This window comes from Pan paniscus, chromosome 18 (assembly GCF_029289425.2).
Source record: "Pan paniscus chromosome 18, NHGRI_mPanPan1-v2.0_pri, whole genome shotgun sequence".
In the NCBI taxonomy this organism is placed as follows: Eukaryota; Metazoa; Chordata; class Mammalia; order Primates; family Hominidae; genus Pan; species Pan paniscus.
In genome coordinates this window covers 66,338,332-66,355,216 of record NC_073267.2, presented here as the reverse complement: position 1 = coordinate 66,355,216, position 16,885 = coordinate 66,338,332, and the positions used below count along the sequence as shown (strand labels likewise).

The 16,885-nt window shown below is 54.9% G+C and overlaps 1 protein-coding gene across 1 annotated transcript in view; it reads right to left on the bottom strand.

Moving 5' to 3' along the window:
* SLC12A3 (solute carrier family 12 member 3) overlaps positions 1 to 16,885 on the bottom strand; it is a 69,694-nt gene that overhangs the window by 31,439 nt on the left and 21,370 nt on the right. Inside the window, exons 2-13 of the mRNA XM_003823763.5 lie at positions 15,896 to 16,042; positions 14,741 to 14,816; positions 13,297 to 13,392; positions 12,886 to 13,025; positions 12,385 to 12,495; positions 10,633 to 10,744; positions 10,309 to 10,439; positions 4,868 to 4,952; positions 3,805 to 3,959; positions 3,377 to 3,484; positions 2,773 to 2,896; positions 532 to 633 (exon numbers count right to left, since the gene is read on the bottom strand). Of these exons, the coding sequence (XP_003823811.1) occupies positions 532 to 633; positions 2,773 to 2,896; positions 3,377 to 3,484; positions 3,805 to 3,959; positions 4,868 to 4,952; positions 10,309 to 10,439; positions 10,633 to 10,744; positions 12,385 to 12,495; positions 12,886 to 13,025; positions 13,297 to 13,392; positions 14,741 to 14,816; positions 15,896 to 16,042 (1,387 nt within the window). The remainder of the gene's footprint in view (positions 1 to 531; positions 634 to 2,772; positions 2,897 to 3,376; positions 3,485 to 3,804; positions 3,960 to 4,867; positions 4,953 to 10,308; positions 10,440 to 10,632; positions 10,745 to 12,384; positions 12,496 to 12,885; positions 13,026 to 13,296; positions 13,393 to 14,740; positions 14,817 to 15,895; positions 16,043 to 16,885) is intronic.

Here is a 16,885-nt window from a genome sequence, read left to right as displayed (position 1 = left end):
GTATGAATCCATGTAAAGTGCACACTGTCAGTGCACGAGAAAGGAGAGCCGCTATTATTATTATCATTATTATTATTACTATTATTTGAGACAGAGTCTTGCTCTGTCACCCAGGCTGGAGTGCAATGGCGCGATCTCTGCTCACTGTAACCTCCCCTTTCCCAGTTCAAGTGATTCTCCTGCCTCAGCCTCCCGAATAGCTTGGATTACAGGTGACCGCTACCACATCTGGCTAACTTTTGTGTTTTTGTAGAGACAGGGTTTCACCATGTTGGCCAGGCTGGTCACAAACTCCTGACCTCAAGTGATCCGCCCACCTCCGCCTCCCAAAAATGCTAGGATTACAGGCATGAGCCACCAAGCCCAGCCGAGAGCTGCTATTATTATATTAATGTTCCCTTTCAATGGTTTTAAATTGAGAGGTGACCTTGGGCTGCCAACCTCCACCCATGCCTCCCACTCCCACCCCATGCCCCAGTTCCCCCTGCCCCCTGGGTGCCTCCTCCTGAGGTGGGTGAAGGGTTTGCTTACCAGGCGAGTTGGTGATGGAGGCGTGGAAGCAGCTGAAGTTGATGAGGGCATAGGAGCAGAGGAAGAAGTTGGAAATGATGGGGGCTATGGTGTTGAGCTCAGCTTCGGGGACCCAGGGAGAGAGAGGACAGCCTGTTGGGCAACTCTGCCAAGGACTGGCTTGGCACCCTCCTTCCCAGGGTGGGGGGCCCCAGACAGGCCACCAAGGCTCAGTCAGTCTCAACCTTCTCATCTGTGAAATGGGTCCACCTCATCTGTGAGATGGGTCCATCCTTTTGTGAAGCTCAAAGGGATGGTGTCTTGTAAACTGTAAGCGCCCAGCTTTTAAGACAGTGGGGGTCAGTGTGAGAGTAGACCCCATCAGGCTATGGGATGACCAAGGGTAGTGGCTGTCACACTGTTTTGACCACAAATGACAGCAAGAAATACTTTTTTTTTTTTTTTTTTGAGACGGAGTCTCGCTCTGTCACCCAGGCTGGAGTGCAGTGGCGTGATCTCGGCTCACTGCAACCTCTGCTTCCTGGGCTCAAGAAATTCTCCTGCCTCAGCCTCCCTAGTAGCTTGGATTACAGGCATGCACCACCACGCCCAGCTAATTTTTGTATTTTTAGTAGAAACAGGGTTTCACCATGTTGGCCAGGCTGGTCTCGAACTCCTGACCTCAAATGATCCACCTGCCTCGGCTTCCTAAAGTGCTGGGATTACAGGCGTGAGCCATTGTGCCTGGCCAGAAATACATTTTGCAATGTGGCCCAGGACACCTAAGGCTGTAACACAGCTCCACCCCACTGGTACCCCAGTGGTAACCCACCCAAGAACTGCTTCCTCTTCCCTGTCTCCCTGTTCCCCTCCCCTGCTACTGCCCCCAGCACCCCAGATAAACTTTTACATATGAATCCTTGTCTCGGGGCCTGCTTCTGGGGATCCCAAAACACGACGTGCACCAATGTGCCAGGTCCTCTGTCCATGATTTCATGTAATCACCTAAGAACCCTGCCCGGAGCATCTGAGATCATGGTCCTCAGTCTGAAGTCAAGTCAGACCCCCCCTAGATGAAAGGACATCGAATCTGCATCAGGGTACATTGCAGGGAAATGTGTTTCTGGGCCCCGGTGAGCAGGAAGCAGAGACGGGGCCGGGGAACATCAAGTCTGACCAGACTTTTCCATCCCTGCCACCTCTTCATGTGGTCCAGGACCCAGTAGTGCCTGGTGTCTGAAAAGCTTACCTTGGGTAATAGTGACTAGGCTATCAGGGCAAATCTCATGGACTGTGATACCAGCCTGAACGGCATGGATTCACTGTTGGCAGGAGGGTGCCCATGAGCCCAGGGAGGCTGGCCAGTAGTCTACCCCCATCCCACTCCTGCATAGGGAGCAGGGGCCAGGGGACATCATGTTGCAGCATGGCCACTGCCCGTGCTTGGTGTGGCCACCTCTCTCCTCGCAAGTTCTGCCTCCGTGGCTAAGTAAATTAGGCAAATATCGGGCATGTGCACATGTGAGTATGTGTGCACATATGAGTGCGTGTGCATATATGAATGCATGTAGGTCTTCCTGCACAGGTGGTCTCTTCCTGCCCATCTGAGACACACCTGTTAGGCACTATTGCTCCCATTCTGCAGATGAGAAAAATGAGGCTCAGAGAGGTGAAGTACCTTGTCTAAGGTCACACAGCTGGCACATGGCAAAGCCTGGATAGGAAGTTGATCTAATGAACCGATTACCTGGGCTCTTTTCTCTTAAGACATCTACCACCTTGAAGCCCAAGGAGTCTAGAAGCCCTAGGCCTGAGGAACTAGGTTTGTCTAGTTTATATACCTATGAGGATACTGACCAGCCATTGGTATCCCATCCCAAGGAGGGACCAGTCAGCTTGTCCCATGCTCCAAAGGTGTTCTGGGGTTCATTTAGGCCTAGGGAGGGGGATGCTAGCTGCCAGGACACGTGAACGCAGACCGGGGGAACAGGTAAGTTCTCTTCTAACAAAGCAGAAGGCTCTGCTGCCTGACATGGTTTGGGAGCCACCCTGCCTGGAGGTGGGAAGGGGAAGGATCACATGGCCCCCCGATGTCTCCTCCCAGGTGGGGCCTCACCCCTCAAGACTTAGCCTCTTAGTGCCCACTAACTGTCAGGCCCGGCGGGGAGATGAGGAGGCAGGAGAAGAGCCCGGCCCCCAAGACCCTCATGGCCGGCCAGGGGAACAGGAGGCCAGGCCCTGTGAGCCCTGGCAGAGCCTTACCGATGATGATGAAGGCCACGGCGATGGCGTAGGCCAGCAGGTAGCCACGCACGGGCTCCTTGTTCTTGCCGTAGCCTTTGCCGAAGAAGCCGATCAGTGGGTACAGCTGGTCCTCGCAAAGGCACTGCAGCACCAGATGCCGCACTCACCCTTAGGCTGGGACCTGCCACTTCCCCTCCCCTGGGGCCACCTGAGCTCCAGCCCCGGCTCGGTGCCCTCTGTGACCTCCCCAACCTGGGTCCTGGTGTCTGTTTCTATTAAACAGGGATGCTCACCCCCTCCACCCTCCCCGCCCTACCGTAAAGACAGTAAAAGAGCATGACTGGGGGATGGATGGCTTCGGGTAGAGCTTGAATGGTGGAGTTGCGGACAGGATGCTGGTGGCACAGGTGGGAGTTTGGGGTAGGGACTGCAGGTGTTTGTCAAGTCGGAGGGGGCTGCTTCCTTCATGAGTTTGCTGATAGCTCCTTTTCCCTTCTGGCTAGAGACCCCAGTCTAATGACACCTTCAGGTGTTTGTAGCAGTCACCCAGGGACCCGCCCTATTGTGCCTCTAGCCCAGGGTCCCCACCCCCTGTCATCTCGACCCCTTTCTGCGGCCTCACCTGGAAGACTTTGGCAGCAGAGACAAGGCAGGCCAGGGCAGAGGAGAGGGTGGCCCCGAAGATGCCAGCCGTGATCAGGGGCGCGAAGCCTGACACCATGCTCATGGTCTGTGGGGATTTGGGGCTCAGGGACTCCACGGTGGGGGCTGAGCCAGGAGCCCCATCTGTGGCACTTCATTCCCTACTGCGGGCAGGGGCTGGGTCCTGAGCCTCCACCTGAGTCCACAACCCACCCCTGAGTCCACAACCCACCCCTGGAGATTCCAGTGTCCACCCACAGGTCGGGACTGGACAGACCTGGGCTCTCCTAAGCCTAGGCCTCAACCCCCAAAACTATGTCCCCCCAACAAACTTCCAGGCCTGCAAGGGGCCCTGCAGCCTCCACCCAGCCCCCACTGTGTCTGGTGGGTCAGCTCTCCTGGCAGTACCTGGTAATAGTTGATGAGGCCGTAGTGGCAGCTGTGCTGCTGGGTGCACTCGGTGAAGTTCCAGCCATAGCTGCAGGCCAGCCCCTCGCAGGCACCCCAGCCAGGGGTCACCGTGTCATTCAGGACCCCAGAGGCATCACGCACCACGCAGGAGCCTGAGAGGAGGAAGGAGAGCATGGGGAGGTCTGCCTTCCCTCCTTACTCTGTCCTTTTCCAGCCCCACCTCTGCAGAGGGCAAGGTGCTGCAGATGATGGGCAGCTGTCCCTTCATTATGCAATGATAATGATGACAATGAAGGTGTGCCCGGAGCCATGATAAGTACTTTACAATAACCTACGAGCAGGCATTACTATTATTTTTGTTGTCGTTGCCATTTTACAGAGGCGCAGAGAGCTTGAGTGACCAAGATCACAATGTCCTCCTTAGATCGGAGACCTGGATCTCAAGCCTCGAGTGGCTGTGAGCTGGACCAAGTCCCTTGGCCATTTGTGAACAGCTTGCCTCAAACGGGGCCACTGGGAGGAAGTACACCTGTGAGGATCTCAGTTCAAGGCAGGTGTTAACAGCCCAGACCTGGGCTCAAAGCCTGGCTCCACCATTCAGTGGCTGTGTGACCCTGGGCAGGTCACTTAACGTCTCTGAGCCCCCATTTTCTCCTTGGTGAAATAGGGAAAATGACAATGATAGGACTGGCATGCAAAGGGCGGGGCACATGGGAAGTCAGTTGCTGGTATCATCATCATCATCATCATCATCATCACTCCTAGATTTGTCCTGTAGGATCTTCACACTCATGAATCTGGGCCTTCAAGGGACCCAAGGAGCCTGGTCTGACCCCACCACGCCCACTGCCATGAAGATGCTCTGATCATTGCCAAGATACCCCAGAGATAGGTTCAAGGCTTCACATCCTAAGGTCTCCACACCCTCCCAGTCCAGCTCTCCCTGTTGTTAGAGAGTCGAACCCCACCCTCTGATCCCCTCCAGTGGTCAGGGTTTTGGGACACTGCAGGGTGGAGGCCAGGTCCCTCCCCCTCCTGACTGGCTGGGCCGGCCACTTACCAATGGTGGCTGAGATGGCCAGGTAGGAAATGGTCGTCCAGAAAATGGCCATGAGGGTCCCCTTGGGGATGGCTATAGCAGGGTCCTGCAGGAGGGAGGGAGAGAGGGAGGGAGGGAGGGAGAGACGGAGGGAGGGAGGGAGAGAGAGAGGGAGGCAGGGAGGGAGGGAGAGAGGGAGGGAAGGAGGGAGAGAGGGAGGGAGGGAGGACATTAGGCAGCCCCTGGGCCTCCTTCCAGGCCTGTCCTCCTTGTCTAAGGCTGAGGCTGGGGGCAGCAACCTCTGACCTTGGCCCCTCAGAGTCCCTGTTCCAGCACAGAGAGGAAGGAGCCTCATGACTGAGGACCCCCAGAGAGGGATGAATACAACCAAGATCACGGGGCAGAGACTCCACCCAAGGCCCTGGGAAATGGAGGCAGAGAGAAGAAATTCAACAGCTCCACGCCTGCGCCATGGAGGACACTTGGCCAGGGTTTGCTTTGAGGGTGGTAAGGGCGGGGGCAGGGTGGTGGGCTCTGGAGTCGGCCTGCCCGGGTTCACTTCCAGGCGGCCAGCTGGGCAGGGGGCTGTGCTCTCACACCCCGGCCCCTCATCTGTCAGGGATGTTGGTGAAATAAATTAATCCACATTGACATCCTAGACCAGGACTCCCCTCCCCGCCAGCCCTCACGGCATGTTCAATCATTATGCACCAATTGGTTTGTCTGGTTCCTCAACCATAAATAGGATACACCCCAAATTTTCTCCTTCCATTCTAGGAAATAAATCTCTGCTCGTATTTTCTTGCTTTCTTTTTTTAAATTATTTTTTATTTTTTGTTTTTTTTTTTTTTGAGACAGAGTCTTGCTCTGTCACCCAGGTTGGAGTGCAGTGGCATGATCTCGGCTCACTGCAACCTCCACCTTCTGGGTTCAAGCAATTCTCCTGCCTTAGCCTCCCAAGTAGCTGGGACTACAGGCATGCACCACCACTATAGGCGCCCTAATTTTTGTATTTTTAGTAGAGACGGGGTTTCACCATGATAGCCAGGCTGGTCTTGAACTCCTGACCTCAAGTGATCCACCCACCTCGGCCTCCCAAACTGCTGGGATTACAGGCGTGAGCCCCCGCGCCCGGCCGCTCGTATTTTCTTAACAGTGATAACAAGCCTTCACGAACACAGCATGTGTTCCACTCTTCTAGGCACTTTCTCAAATGTAATTTCCTGAGAAGTGGCCTGGGCACCCCTGCACAGCTGGTGGGGAAACTGAGGGCAGAGAGCTGCGAGGAGGACACAGCTCTGGGCCTGACCACACCAAAGTCAACAGCCTCGGGCTCCAAGGACTGATCCTGGGTGCAGCAACACAGGCTGGGATTTTTACAGTAAGTTCAAGACCTGCTCACTTTCCAGACACAGACCCCAACCTGAAGGCAAAGGCCAGGCCTGCCATGGGAAGTCAATTTATAAACCCCCCCAGCCTTCCCTGGGCTGTTCTGCTCACCATCCAGTTAGCAGATGGCACCGCAGATTAGGAGCAAGTCAAGTGTGTTGGGGGGCTGCCAGGAGGAGGTGGGAGGGAGGATGTGGCAGGCCTGGGGAAAATGGGAACAGGGGTGTAGAGCTGGAGTCTCTGGAGCCCAGGTCTGCTGGGATCTCCAAGCCTTGGCCAAGTGCCCTCTGTGGCCCAGATGTGGAGCTGTTGAATTTCTTCTCCCTGCCTCGGTCTCCCAGGGCTTTGGGTGGAGTCTCCACCCCAGGGCTCTGCAGGGCCCCTGTAGGCATGGACCTGCCAGCCCTGCCCGGTAAACCTGTTTGACTCAACTGGGCCATGCACATGGGGTCCCCAGACCCAAAGCCAACAGAACACGCCAGCCTCCCACCCTGCCTCTAGTGGATTGAACAGTGTCCCCCAAAATTCACATCCACCCAGAACCTCAGAATGTGGCCTTATTTGGAAACAGGGTCTTTGCAGGTGCAGTTAGTGAAGCTGAGGTCATACCGGATTAGGGTGGGCCCCAAATGCAATGACTGGTGTCCTTACAAGGAAAGGACCCACAGATGAAAGAAGGCCATGTGAGACAGAGACAGAGATTGGAGTGATGCAGTTGCCAGCCAAGGAAAGCCACTGTCAGCAGCCACCAGAAATTAGGAAGAGGCAAGGCAGGATTCTCCCCTGGGTTTTCAGGGGGAGCTTGGTCCTGCTGACACCTGGATCCCGGACTTTTAGCCTCCTGAACGGGGAGGGAATATAGGTCTGTTTTTAAGCCACCCAATTTGTGGTGAAAACACAAATACACCAGCCATCAGCCCCCATCCTGCCTCCTGCATCTAGATCTGAGATCTCAGCCCCTGGATGTGCTGGGAAGAGGCAGGCAGAGAAGAGGTGAGCTGGGTAGAGGTGGGCTGAGATGTGGACCTGGATGTGCCTAACTCTGAGACTGTTGCCCGGGGATTTAACAACGTTAGGCACATCCAGGTCCACATCTCAGCCCACCTCTTCCCTGCTGTGTGCACTGGGAGAAGCCCCTTAACATCCCTGAGCCTCAGTTTCCCCATCTGTGAAATCAGAAAATAACTTGGCAGGTGACAAGTGCCCATAAATGTGAGCTGTTGGGGTGGGGACAGGATTGCGCACAGGGGCATGCCCTGAGGCAGCACAAAACATATTTGTTAGATGATGAAATTGTGATGTAGTTGAGGCCTCTCTGTTTTAGAAACTGGCATTCCGGCTCCTCTGCCACCTGTGTAGTCCTGGGCAGGCCCCCGAACCTCTCTGACCTTGGCTTGCTTGTCTATATCATGGTAAAAATGACAATGATAACAAGAAGCCCTTAGCTCCTGCTCTGAGCCAGGCACTATTCTAAGCACTTTACATGAATTAGCACATGGAATCCTCCCCACCGCCCTGCAAGATGGGGGCTGTACTCGTCCCATTTTAGAATTGGGGAAGCTGAGGCCCAGGGAGTTTTAAAGGGACTTGCCCAAAATGTCACAGTGAGGGCTCCACAAACAGTGGCTCTGCTGCTGAGGATGCTGTCCCACAGGATGGGTGGAGGCCATCCAAGAGCCCCTTAAAGCTTGAGGGCATTTAGGACAGAGTGCAGGCACGCGGGCCTCATCCAACTTCGAGACAGCTGACGCCTGCTGGTTGGTAACCTAAAAAGCTTGATGAGGCATCGAGATAAATTCCCAGGCAACGATCTATTGAGACTGCATGGAATCCAGGCTGTCTGAGCACAGGCCCAACCTCTGCGGGACCTCAGGGCAGGCAGACCAGGCCTCTGCTGGCCATTCCCCAGACAAAGGAGAGGAGCCAAACCAACGGCTGTTCTCCAATTTCCAGGCCCTGCCCAACACCGCCTGGTGCATAGCTGCTTAAAGCCACGCTGGCTTCACAGTCGACTCCATGTGCATTCCTTTTTTTTGCAGGGGATGGGGTTTGAGATGGAGTCCCGCTCTGTCACCCAGGCTGGAGTGTAGTGGCGCCATCTTGGCTCACTGCAACCTCCGCCTTCCGGGTTCTAGCAATTCTCCTGCCTTAGCCTCCCGAGTAGCTGGGATTACAGGAGCCCACCACCACACCCGGCTAATTTTTATGTTTTTAGTGGAGACTAAAACATAGTTTCATCATGTTGGCCAGGCTGGTCTCAAACTCCTGACCTCAAGTGATCCACCTGCTCTGGCCTTCCAAAGTGCTAGGATTACAGGCATGAGCCACTGTGCCTGGCTCAATGCACAGCTCTTAATTTGCTTAAGAAAATGCATCAAGGAGCGCCTTCCAAATGAGACTGGAGGTTTGGGGTAGGGGTTAGCTGTGATTTCCAGTGTGGGGCTAGGTCCCCATTCATCACCCCCTCTTGCCTGCCACCTCCTTTGAGCAAAGGTTCCGCCAGCTTGTCACCTTTCAAAGCCCAGCTCTGGCGCCTCCTGCACCCAGAAATTCTGCTGGAACCCCTGCCAACATCAGTCTCTCCTTCTCCCTGCTGGTGCAGCACTTTGTGCTACTGCTCAAACACTGCATTTCACCATGATTCAGTCAACAAACATGTACAGAGCACCTAGTATGTGCCAGGCTCTGAGCTGGGAGGGAATAGGGAGACAGAGGCAAGTCTCTGTTCTCCAGATGCCGGGGCAACAGATACGCATTTGGCCCCACATCATTATGCTGGGGGAACCATGACTCTGATGGAAGGGCTGGGAGAGATGATAGTTGAAGGCGGTATTTGAAAGAGAAACAGGCCAGGAGCAGTGGCTCACTCCTGTAATCCCAGCACTTTGGGAAGACAAATCGGGTGGATCACTTGAGGTCAGGAGATCGAGACCAGCCTGGCCAACATGGCGAAACCCTGTCTCTACTAAAAATACAAAAATTAGTCAGGCGTGGTGGCAGGTGCCTGTAGTCTCAACTACTCTGGAGGCTGAGGCATGAGAATCACTTGAACCCGGGAGGCGGAGGTTGCAGTGAGCTGAGATCGTGCCACTGCACTCCAGCCTTCCAGCCTGGGCGACAGACCGAGACTTCATCTCAAAAAAAAAAAAATAAAATAAAATAAATAAAAGAGGCTAGGCATGGTGGCTCACCCCTATAATCCCAGCACTTTGGGAGGCCCAGGCGAATGGATCACCTGAGGTCAGGAGTTTGAGACCAGCCTGGCCAACATAGCAAAACTCCATCTCTACTAAAAAATACAAATATTAACCAGGTGTGGTGGCAAGCACCTGTAATCCCAGCTACTCAGGAGGCTGAGGCAGGAGAATCGCTTGAACCCGGGAGGCGGAGGTTGCAGTGAGCCAAGATCATGCCATTGCACTCCAGCCTGGGCAACAAGAGCAAAACTCCATCTCAAAAAAAAAAAAAAAAAAAAAAAGAAAAAAAAAGAAAGAAAGAAAGAGAAACAGAACAGACTTTCAGGGTAAAAAAGCAAGCATACAGAGTTGCAGGTAGAGAGCGCAGCACAGGCAAAGGCGTGGAGGAGGGACAAGGTAACACGGGCAAAGCAGTAGAGCCTCAGGGCTGCAGCAGGCTCATGGGACGGGTGGCACTGGTCAGGGATGAGGCTAGAGCTGGAGCCTTGAATGCCAAGCCAAGAAGCCTGACTGCAGCAAGGCAGTGGGGAGCCCTGGGAGGATGTCAGCCCAGCAAAGATGTGCATGAGCAAGGCTGAGCTCTTAAGGTCACAGCTGGGCCAGTCTTCCCCTAAGGCTGAGAGTTCTGGGAACTAGGGAGGAACCTAGCCATTCTGTGGTGTCCCTCAAGCCTAGAACGCAGCTGGTCTTCATAAACAACCTCAGAACGGAATGGAATCGGTTGGATTGGGTTGAACTGAGCTGAGTTGGACTGGACTGGATTTTAGAAGCCCTGCCTCCCAGGTCAGCGGCAGATGCCACTAGAGCAGGGAGCAGGATTCTGCTCATAGCCCCTGTGCGGTGCCAGGACACAGGAGGGGCAAGTATTCTGCTCACCTTGAGGTCTCCGGATATGTTGGCCCCTGCCAGGATGCCTGTGGCCGAGGGGAAGAAGATGGAGAACATTCCAAAGAAGGTGCCATCTGGACCCCGCCAGTCAGGCACCAAGTTCTGGACAAAAATGTCCGCTGGAAAAGCAAGGCCTGATGAGTAAGGCTCACCTGGAGGGCTTGACCCTCCTTGCTGGGACCCACTGGGCAGGCAGCCCCTGACCATGGGATTGGGTAATCCCATCCTCCCAGTGTCCACACAATGGGCCAGATTCCTGGGTAGAGAGTCCCTGTCCCCAGAGCCATGGTCAGGGCCTTGATCAGCACATACCCCGGTAGCTGAAGAAGCCTTTGGAGGCCTTGTCCTCAGATGGGGGGATCAGCGTCCCCACTAAATAGTTGGCAAAGGAGACCATGATGACAAGGAAGAACAGCACCTGGGCCTGGGGGGGGCGAAGGACCCCAGAGGTCAGATAGTCTGGTTCTACCTCTCTGGGAAGCCCCGCCAGAAAATGATTTGCCCAGGGCCCGTTTCTCCATTATTCACTCACTCATTCATTCAACACCCATTATGCAGCAGGATCTGTTCAAGGAGTTGGGAATATAGCAGTGAACAAGACCACCTAAGCCTCTTGTCTTGGCTGATAAATAAGGAGGATGAATTTAAAGTAAGAAGAGGTTTGGGAGGCCGAGGTGGGCGGATCACCTGAGGTCAGGAGTTTGAGACCAGCCTGGCCAACATGGGGAAACCCTGTCTCTACTAAAAATACAGGCCGGAAACAGTGGCTCAAACCTGTAATCTCAGCATTTTGGGAGACCGAGGCGGGCAGATCACCTGAGGTCAGGAGTTCGAGATCAGCCTGGCCAACATGGTGAAACCCCGTCTATACTAAAAATATAAAAATTAGCCAGGCATGGTGGTGGATGTCTGTAATCCCAGCTACTTGGGAGGCTGAGGCAGGAGAATCGCTTGAGACCAGGAGGCGGAGGTTGCAGTGAGCCGAGATCACGCTTCTGCACCCCAGCCTAGGCGACAGAACGAGACTCCATCTCAAAAATAAATAAATAAATAAATAAATAAATAAATAAATAAATAAATAAAGAAGAGGGAGTGTGATGGGGACTGGGTAGAGCTCATTTAGCAGGATGACCTGGGAAGGTGTCACCAGAGAGAAGGTGTTTAGCAGACACCTTAAATGGGAGAACAAACAAGCCAGAGAACTGTCCAGGGAATTCAGCTCAGGGCATCCAAGGAAGAGCGAGGAGGCCACCCTCTGACAGCTGCAGGTCAGAGAATGCGGGGAGAGGACAGGCTGCAGGGGCCAGGTCCTGCCCTGCCTGTAGGGCCTGTCCGGCTGAGTCTGCCAGCAGGATCCATGATTCAGTTGAAGGCCACACCTCCCCAGGCTCCCTCGCAGCCATGTGTGACAGCGATAGTGAAACTTCCAGATGGTGCCATAAAAAGAAAGAGAAAAGGGAATTCCCTCCCTTTCATTTCCCCCTTCTTTGCTTTCCCTCTGACTGGAGGAGATGTGGGTATGGTAGACCAGGTGGACAAAGGCCACGGCGCAGGGATGGAGGGAGCACAAGACGGAAGGAGTCTGGGTGCCCGGCCCCCTGAGCCACCATGCCCACCCTGGGCCATGTGGACCTAGGTTGTCACACAAAAGAGATACAAAGCAGCAGGGCACAGTGGCTCACACCTGTAATCCCAGCACTTTGGGAGGCCAAGGCGGGCAGATCACTTGAGGTCAAGAGTTTGAGACCAGCCTGACCAACATGGTGAAACCCCGTCTCTACAAACAATATAAAAATTAGCCGGGTGTGGTGGCAGGTGCCTGTAATCCCAGCTACTCGGGAGGCTGAGGCAGGAGAATCTCTTGAACCCGGGAGATGGAGGTTGCAGTGAGCCGAGATGGTACCACTGCACTCCAGCATGGACATCGAGCAAGATTCTGTCTCAAAAAAAAAAAAAGAAAGAAAAGAAAAAGAAAAGGCAGAGGACCAGGGAGGGCCCAGGCCTGGCAACCCCCGCTTCTCCACGTGACCACCTCCACCTTTCCCTCCTCCATGGCCTCCTCACCTTGGACTCCCACTCCATGCCAGCCAGGGAGATGGCCAGCAGCACAGTGACCGAGACCACGCCAATGATGCGGATGTCGTTAATGGGGTCCACGATGGGTGCCCCATACTCCTGGGGAGGGAAAATGGGCCAGGCTGCAAGCCACCCTCTGAATTCCCCATCCCCCAGACTCTGCCCACCTAGGAGGCACCTCCTGTGCGGTGCACTCTGCTAGGACGATGTTAACTCAAGCACCACCCCTGCCATCGAGTCCCCAAAGCAGCTGCTGCACGGGCCTGGACAGTGTGGCTCTAAAGGCCACACACACCCCCAAAGGGGACTTGTGGGAAAGCAATGGCCTTTATTTGATGAGATTGTCACTCTCACCCACAGTGATCAGGCTGTGGTTCCTAATGGGTGAAGTCAGGCAGAGCAGCAGGAGGGCCCAGCCCAGATGGGGCAGAGGAGAGTGCAATGGGCTGCCCGGATCCCTCTACCCAGGGTCCAGCCCCCCGGCCTCACCTGGAGCAGGTCCCGCACGGTCTCTGCAAAGCCCACCGTGTGCATGGCCACACCCACGGCATTGGCGAAAGCGAAAATGAGGCCGATGGAGCCCCCAAGCTCTGGGCCCAGACTCCGGGAGATGAGGAAGTAGGTGCCACCTATCAGGGCAGAGCCGGGAACCATGAAACCAGATGAGTCGGTTGGCTGGGGTGGACTCAGGGCAGGCAGAGGCCAGGAGAGGGTGGCCACAGGACCCACGGGGCAGGAGATAGCTGAGGCCATCTCGTGGTGTAGACAGCCTGCCTAGAGCCCTCTCCCGGAACCACAGGAGCGGCTGGGTGTCCCATTGGGTTGGGGAAGTTGGGAGTCCTGTTCCCAGGATTAGGAGCCCACGAGAGGAGGGCCTTGGTGGAAAGGGGGATGGCCCACCTGACTTGACCTTGCCATTGGTGGAGATGGCTGAGATGGAGAGGCCTGTGATGGAGGTCACCGTGACCGACAGCAGGATGATGATCCAGGTCAGGACTGCAGGGGGCACCCAAAGCTTAGGCAGGGCATTTCCCAAGGGAGGAGCCCCAGTTTGCCTACTCATTCACCATGCGACCTACGTTCATCTCCCTTCTCTGAGCTTCAGTTTTCTCATCTGAAAAATGGGTCTCTGTCACTTTGGGAGGCCGAGGCGGGCAGATCATAAGGTCAGGAGTTCAAGACCAGCCTGGCCAACATGGTGAAACCCTGTCTCTACTAAAAATACAAAAATTAGCCGGGCATGCTGGCACATGCCTGTAATCCCAGCTACTTAGGAGGCTGAGGCAGGAGAATCGCTTGAACCCAGGAGGCGGAGGTTGCAGTGAGCCGAGACCACGCGACTGCACTCCAGCCTGGGTGACAGAGTGAGACTTCGTCTCAAAAAAAAAATGGGTCTCTGTCTACCTCCTGCCATACTCTGAATAGCCAGTGAGCCCTTGAGCCAGCATTTATTGGATTGTTAGGTATGGAGGGGAAGCTACCCTCGTTTAATAATAAAAAATAAAGTAGCAGTTACCACTCCGTGATCACCTCTGGGAGCCAAATCTGCGCTGTGTTTTTACTTGCATCCTGTAAAAGCCACAACGGTTCCATGAGGTAGGTTCTGTTATCACCCTCATTTTCCTAATGGGAATCCAAGGCTCAGAGAGGTTAAGAAACTTGCCCAAAGTCACATAGCAGGCTACAGAGCTAGCATCTGAGTCCTGTTCTGTCCAGAGTGCAGCTTTTTTTTTTTTTTTTTTTGAGATGGAGTTTCACACTCTGTTGCCCAGGCTGGAATGCAGTGGCGTGATCTCGGCTCACTGCAGCCTCTGCCTCCCAGGTTCAAGCAATTCTCTGACTCAGCCTCCCGAGTAGCTGGGATTACAGGCACCTGCCAACCACGCCTGGCCAATTTTTAAATATTTTTAGTAGAGACAGGGTTTCACCATGTTGGCCAGGCTGGTCTTGAACTCCTGACCTCGTGATCCACCTGCCTCGGCCTCCCAAAGTGCTGGGATTACAGCCTCCCAAAGCGTGAGCCACCGTGCCCGGCCAGAGTGCAGCTTTCTAACCTGCACGCTTTGAGGTAGAAATGGGCTCTGAGAGGTTAAGTGGCTTACTGAGGGCAAATAGCCCTTAGGCCTGCTGACCCCATGTCCAGCGTGCCTCTGCCACACCACCCTGACCCCTGTCACTGCAGGGGCCCGAGACTGAACCAGGGAGGAGAAGGTCTGGCCGTTTGGTCTCTGCACCTCAAGTTTAATCCTGCAACCTTGGGGTCTGGGAAGAACGGGATTCAGGCAAGCTGGGAAGAACGGGATTCAGGCAAGCCCTCCCTCCTCTTCCCCAGAGGGGCACTCACCGATGCCTGCCTGGGCCGTAATCCAGGGCAGCCGCAGGTAGAGGATCACGCCCCAAATGTTGAGCATGCAACGAATCTGGGAGGACAGGGGGGTCAGAGGCCACCTGGATGGACACCCCAAGGCCAAACGACAAGTCCCTGTCCCTTGCTATGGCAGGGTATCGAGCACCTAGGCCCTGGGGACACCTGGGTCCCTTCTTCACCCACTTCAGTAGGTTCCGAGTCTGGTTCTATGGGGCAAGAGGGTGAGAGGCACCCAGAGACCCACCTATCCCTCCCACCTATTTTCCCACCCTCCCGTTGAGTCCTGACGCTAGGCTACCAGCACTGTTAGCCCTCACTGTATCCATCCCAAGCCCAGGATCCTGTGTCTGCCAGCCCCAACCATGGCCCCAGTGGTCAGCAGTTGATCCAGAGCCTGGCATTTACAGGGAGCTCAGCAAATGCCAGGTGAGCCAGCGCCCCATGTAAGAGCAGATATCAGAGCTCAGGTGGCTGTGACTTCAGCTTCCAAATTTAAAGCAAAGCCAGAGGCCGAGATGGAGGCTGAAGCTTCCAGGTGGGAGGGGCTGGTGTGGTCGCTGGCCCCACTGAGTGGCAGGGCCGTTCCCGGCTCTGGCAACACAGCCCAAGAGGGAGATCCCAGCTCTGAATATGAGCATCTGGGGGTCGGGGAGGGCTCGTGGTTCAGATGGAGAAACGGAGGCACAGCCAGTTGGCAGCGTTAAGATCAGAACCCCAGCCTCCTGCCTCCTGGAGCAGGGCTAAAGCCTTCTACATCCCATAAGATCCCCTCTGTAAAGTCCCATAATGTCTCCAAAGCCAAGTGTCCTTGATTGTCTTACTGTCTGGAAACAATCCTGCTCCTCACTATAGCAAACCTTTTCCTTCCCTTCATGGAGGAGAAAAACACATTTACGGATTTGTGTGTTTAGTGCAGCCCCCTGGTGGCTTTTTAGGGAAACACAGTTTCTTCTAATTACTCCCCGGCAGGCATTAATCTATTGTCTATTGATCTATTAACTCATTGAATTCATTGTACAGATGGGGAAACTGAAGCCCCACCAGGGCCTGAGAGTCAGAGCTGAGCCTGGATGGAGCTCTGCCACCCCACCCCCATTTCTGGACATCACGCATCACCCACACCCCACTCACCATCACCCCCTTGACCCAGCCGAAGCGCACGGGCTCCTCGGGGTTCTTCTCGCTGCTGGTGCCTGCCTCGCCCTCCACCAGCCCATCAGTCATCTCGTGGCTGGGCCGGCTGTCAAAGGCCAGGGCATGCAGGTGTCTGCCTTCCTGCTGGCAGCCCAGAGACCACAAGTCAGGCAGGTAGGGGTGTTAGGGACAGCGTCTCTGCATCCAGCCCACTGACCTGCACCACTGCGCCCCATACCGAGCACCCCCCGACCCCTCAGCCCACTGGGTGTTGAGCTGCTTGAGGGGCTTTTAAAATGCTCCCTAGGCCAGGAGCAGTGACTCACGCCTGTAGTAAAAGCACTTTGGGAGGCCAAGGTGGGTGGATTGCTTGAGCTCAGGAGTTCAAGACCTGCCTGGGCAACAAGGTAAAACCCTGTCTCTACTAAGAAATACAAAAATTAGCTGGGCATGGTGGTGTGCACCTGTGGTCCCAGCTACTCAGGAGGCTGACATAGGAGGATCTCTTGAAGCCAGGAGGTGGAGGTTGCAGTGATCCAAGATCAGACACCATGGGAGACTGGGAGTCCTGGGCGCTCCTGCTCATAACACCTCCTCCCCCTGGGAGAGCAGTGGCCTTCGAAGTGATTAGGCAGTTGCCCAGACTTGTAACGGGCGACAGGATTATCATCACCCTGGAGAGGTGAAAGCTTGTCCAAGGCCATATAGTTGGTCCCTGGAGGGCTGGGTCTTGAAACCAGGCCTCTACCTCTGGGGCACTGGGAGGTCTCCTAGTTTGTGCCCCAACTGACTGACACCCTCCTCTGGGGCTTTCTTCCTGGCACTTCATCTCAGTATGGAGCCAAGGGCCATGTCTTGGTTTGCTCTGGGGTGGAGAAAAGGCCTGCGAATTTAGTAAGTCTTAGCCTCAGAATCAAGAACAATTCTGGGCTGGGCGTGGTGGCTCATGCCTGTAATTCCAGCACGTTGGGAGGCCAAGGTGGGTGG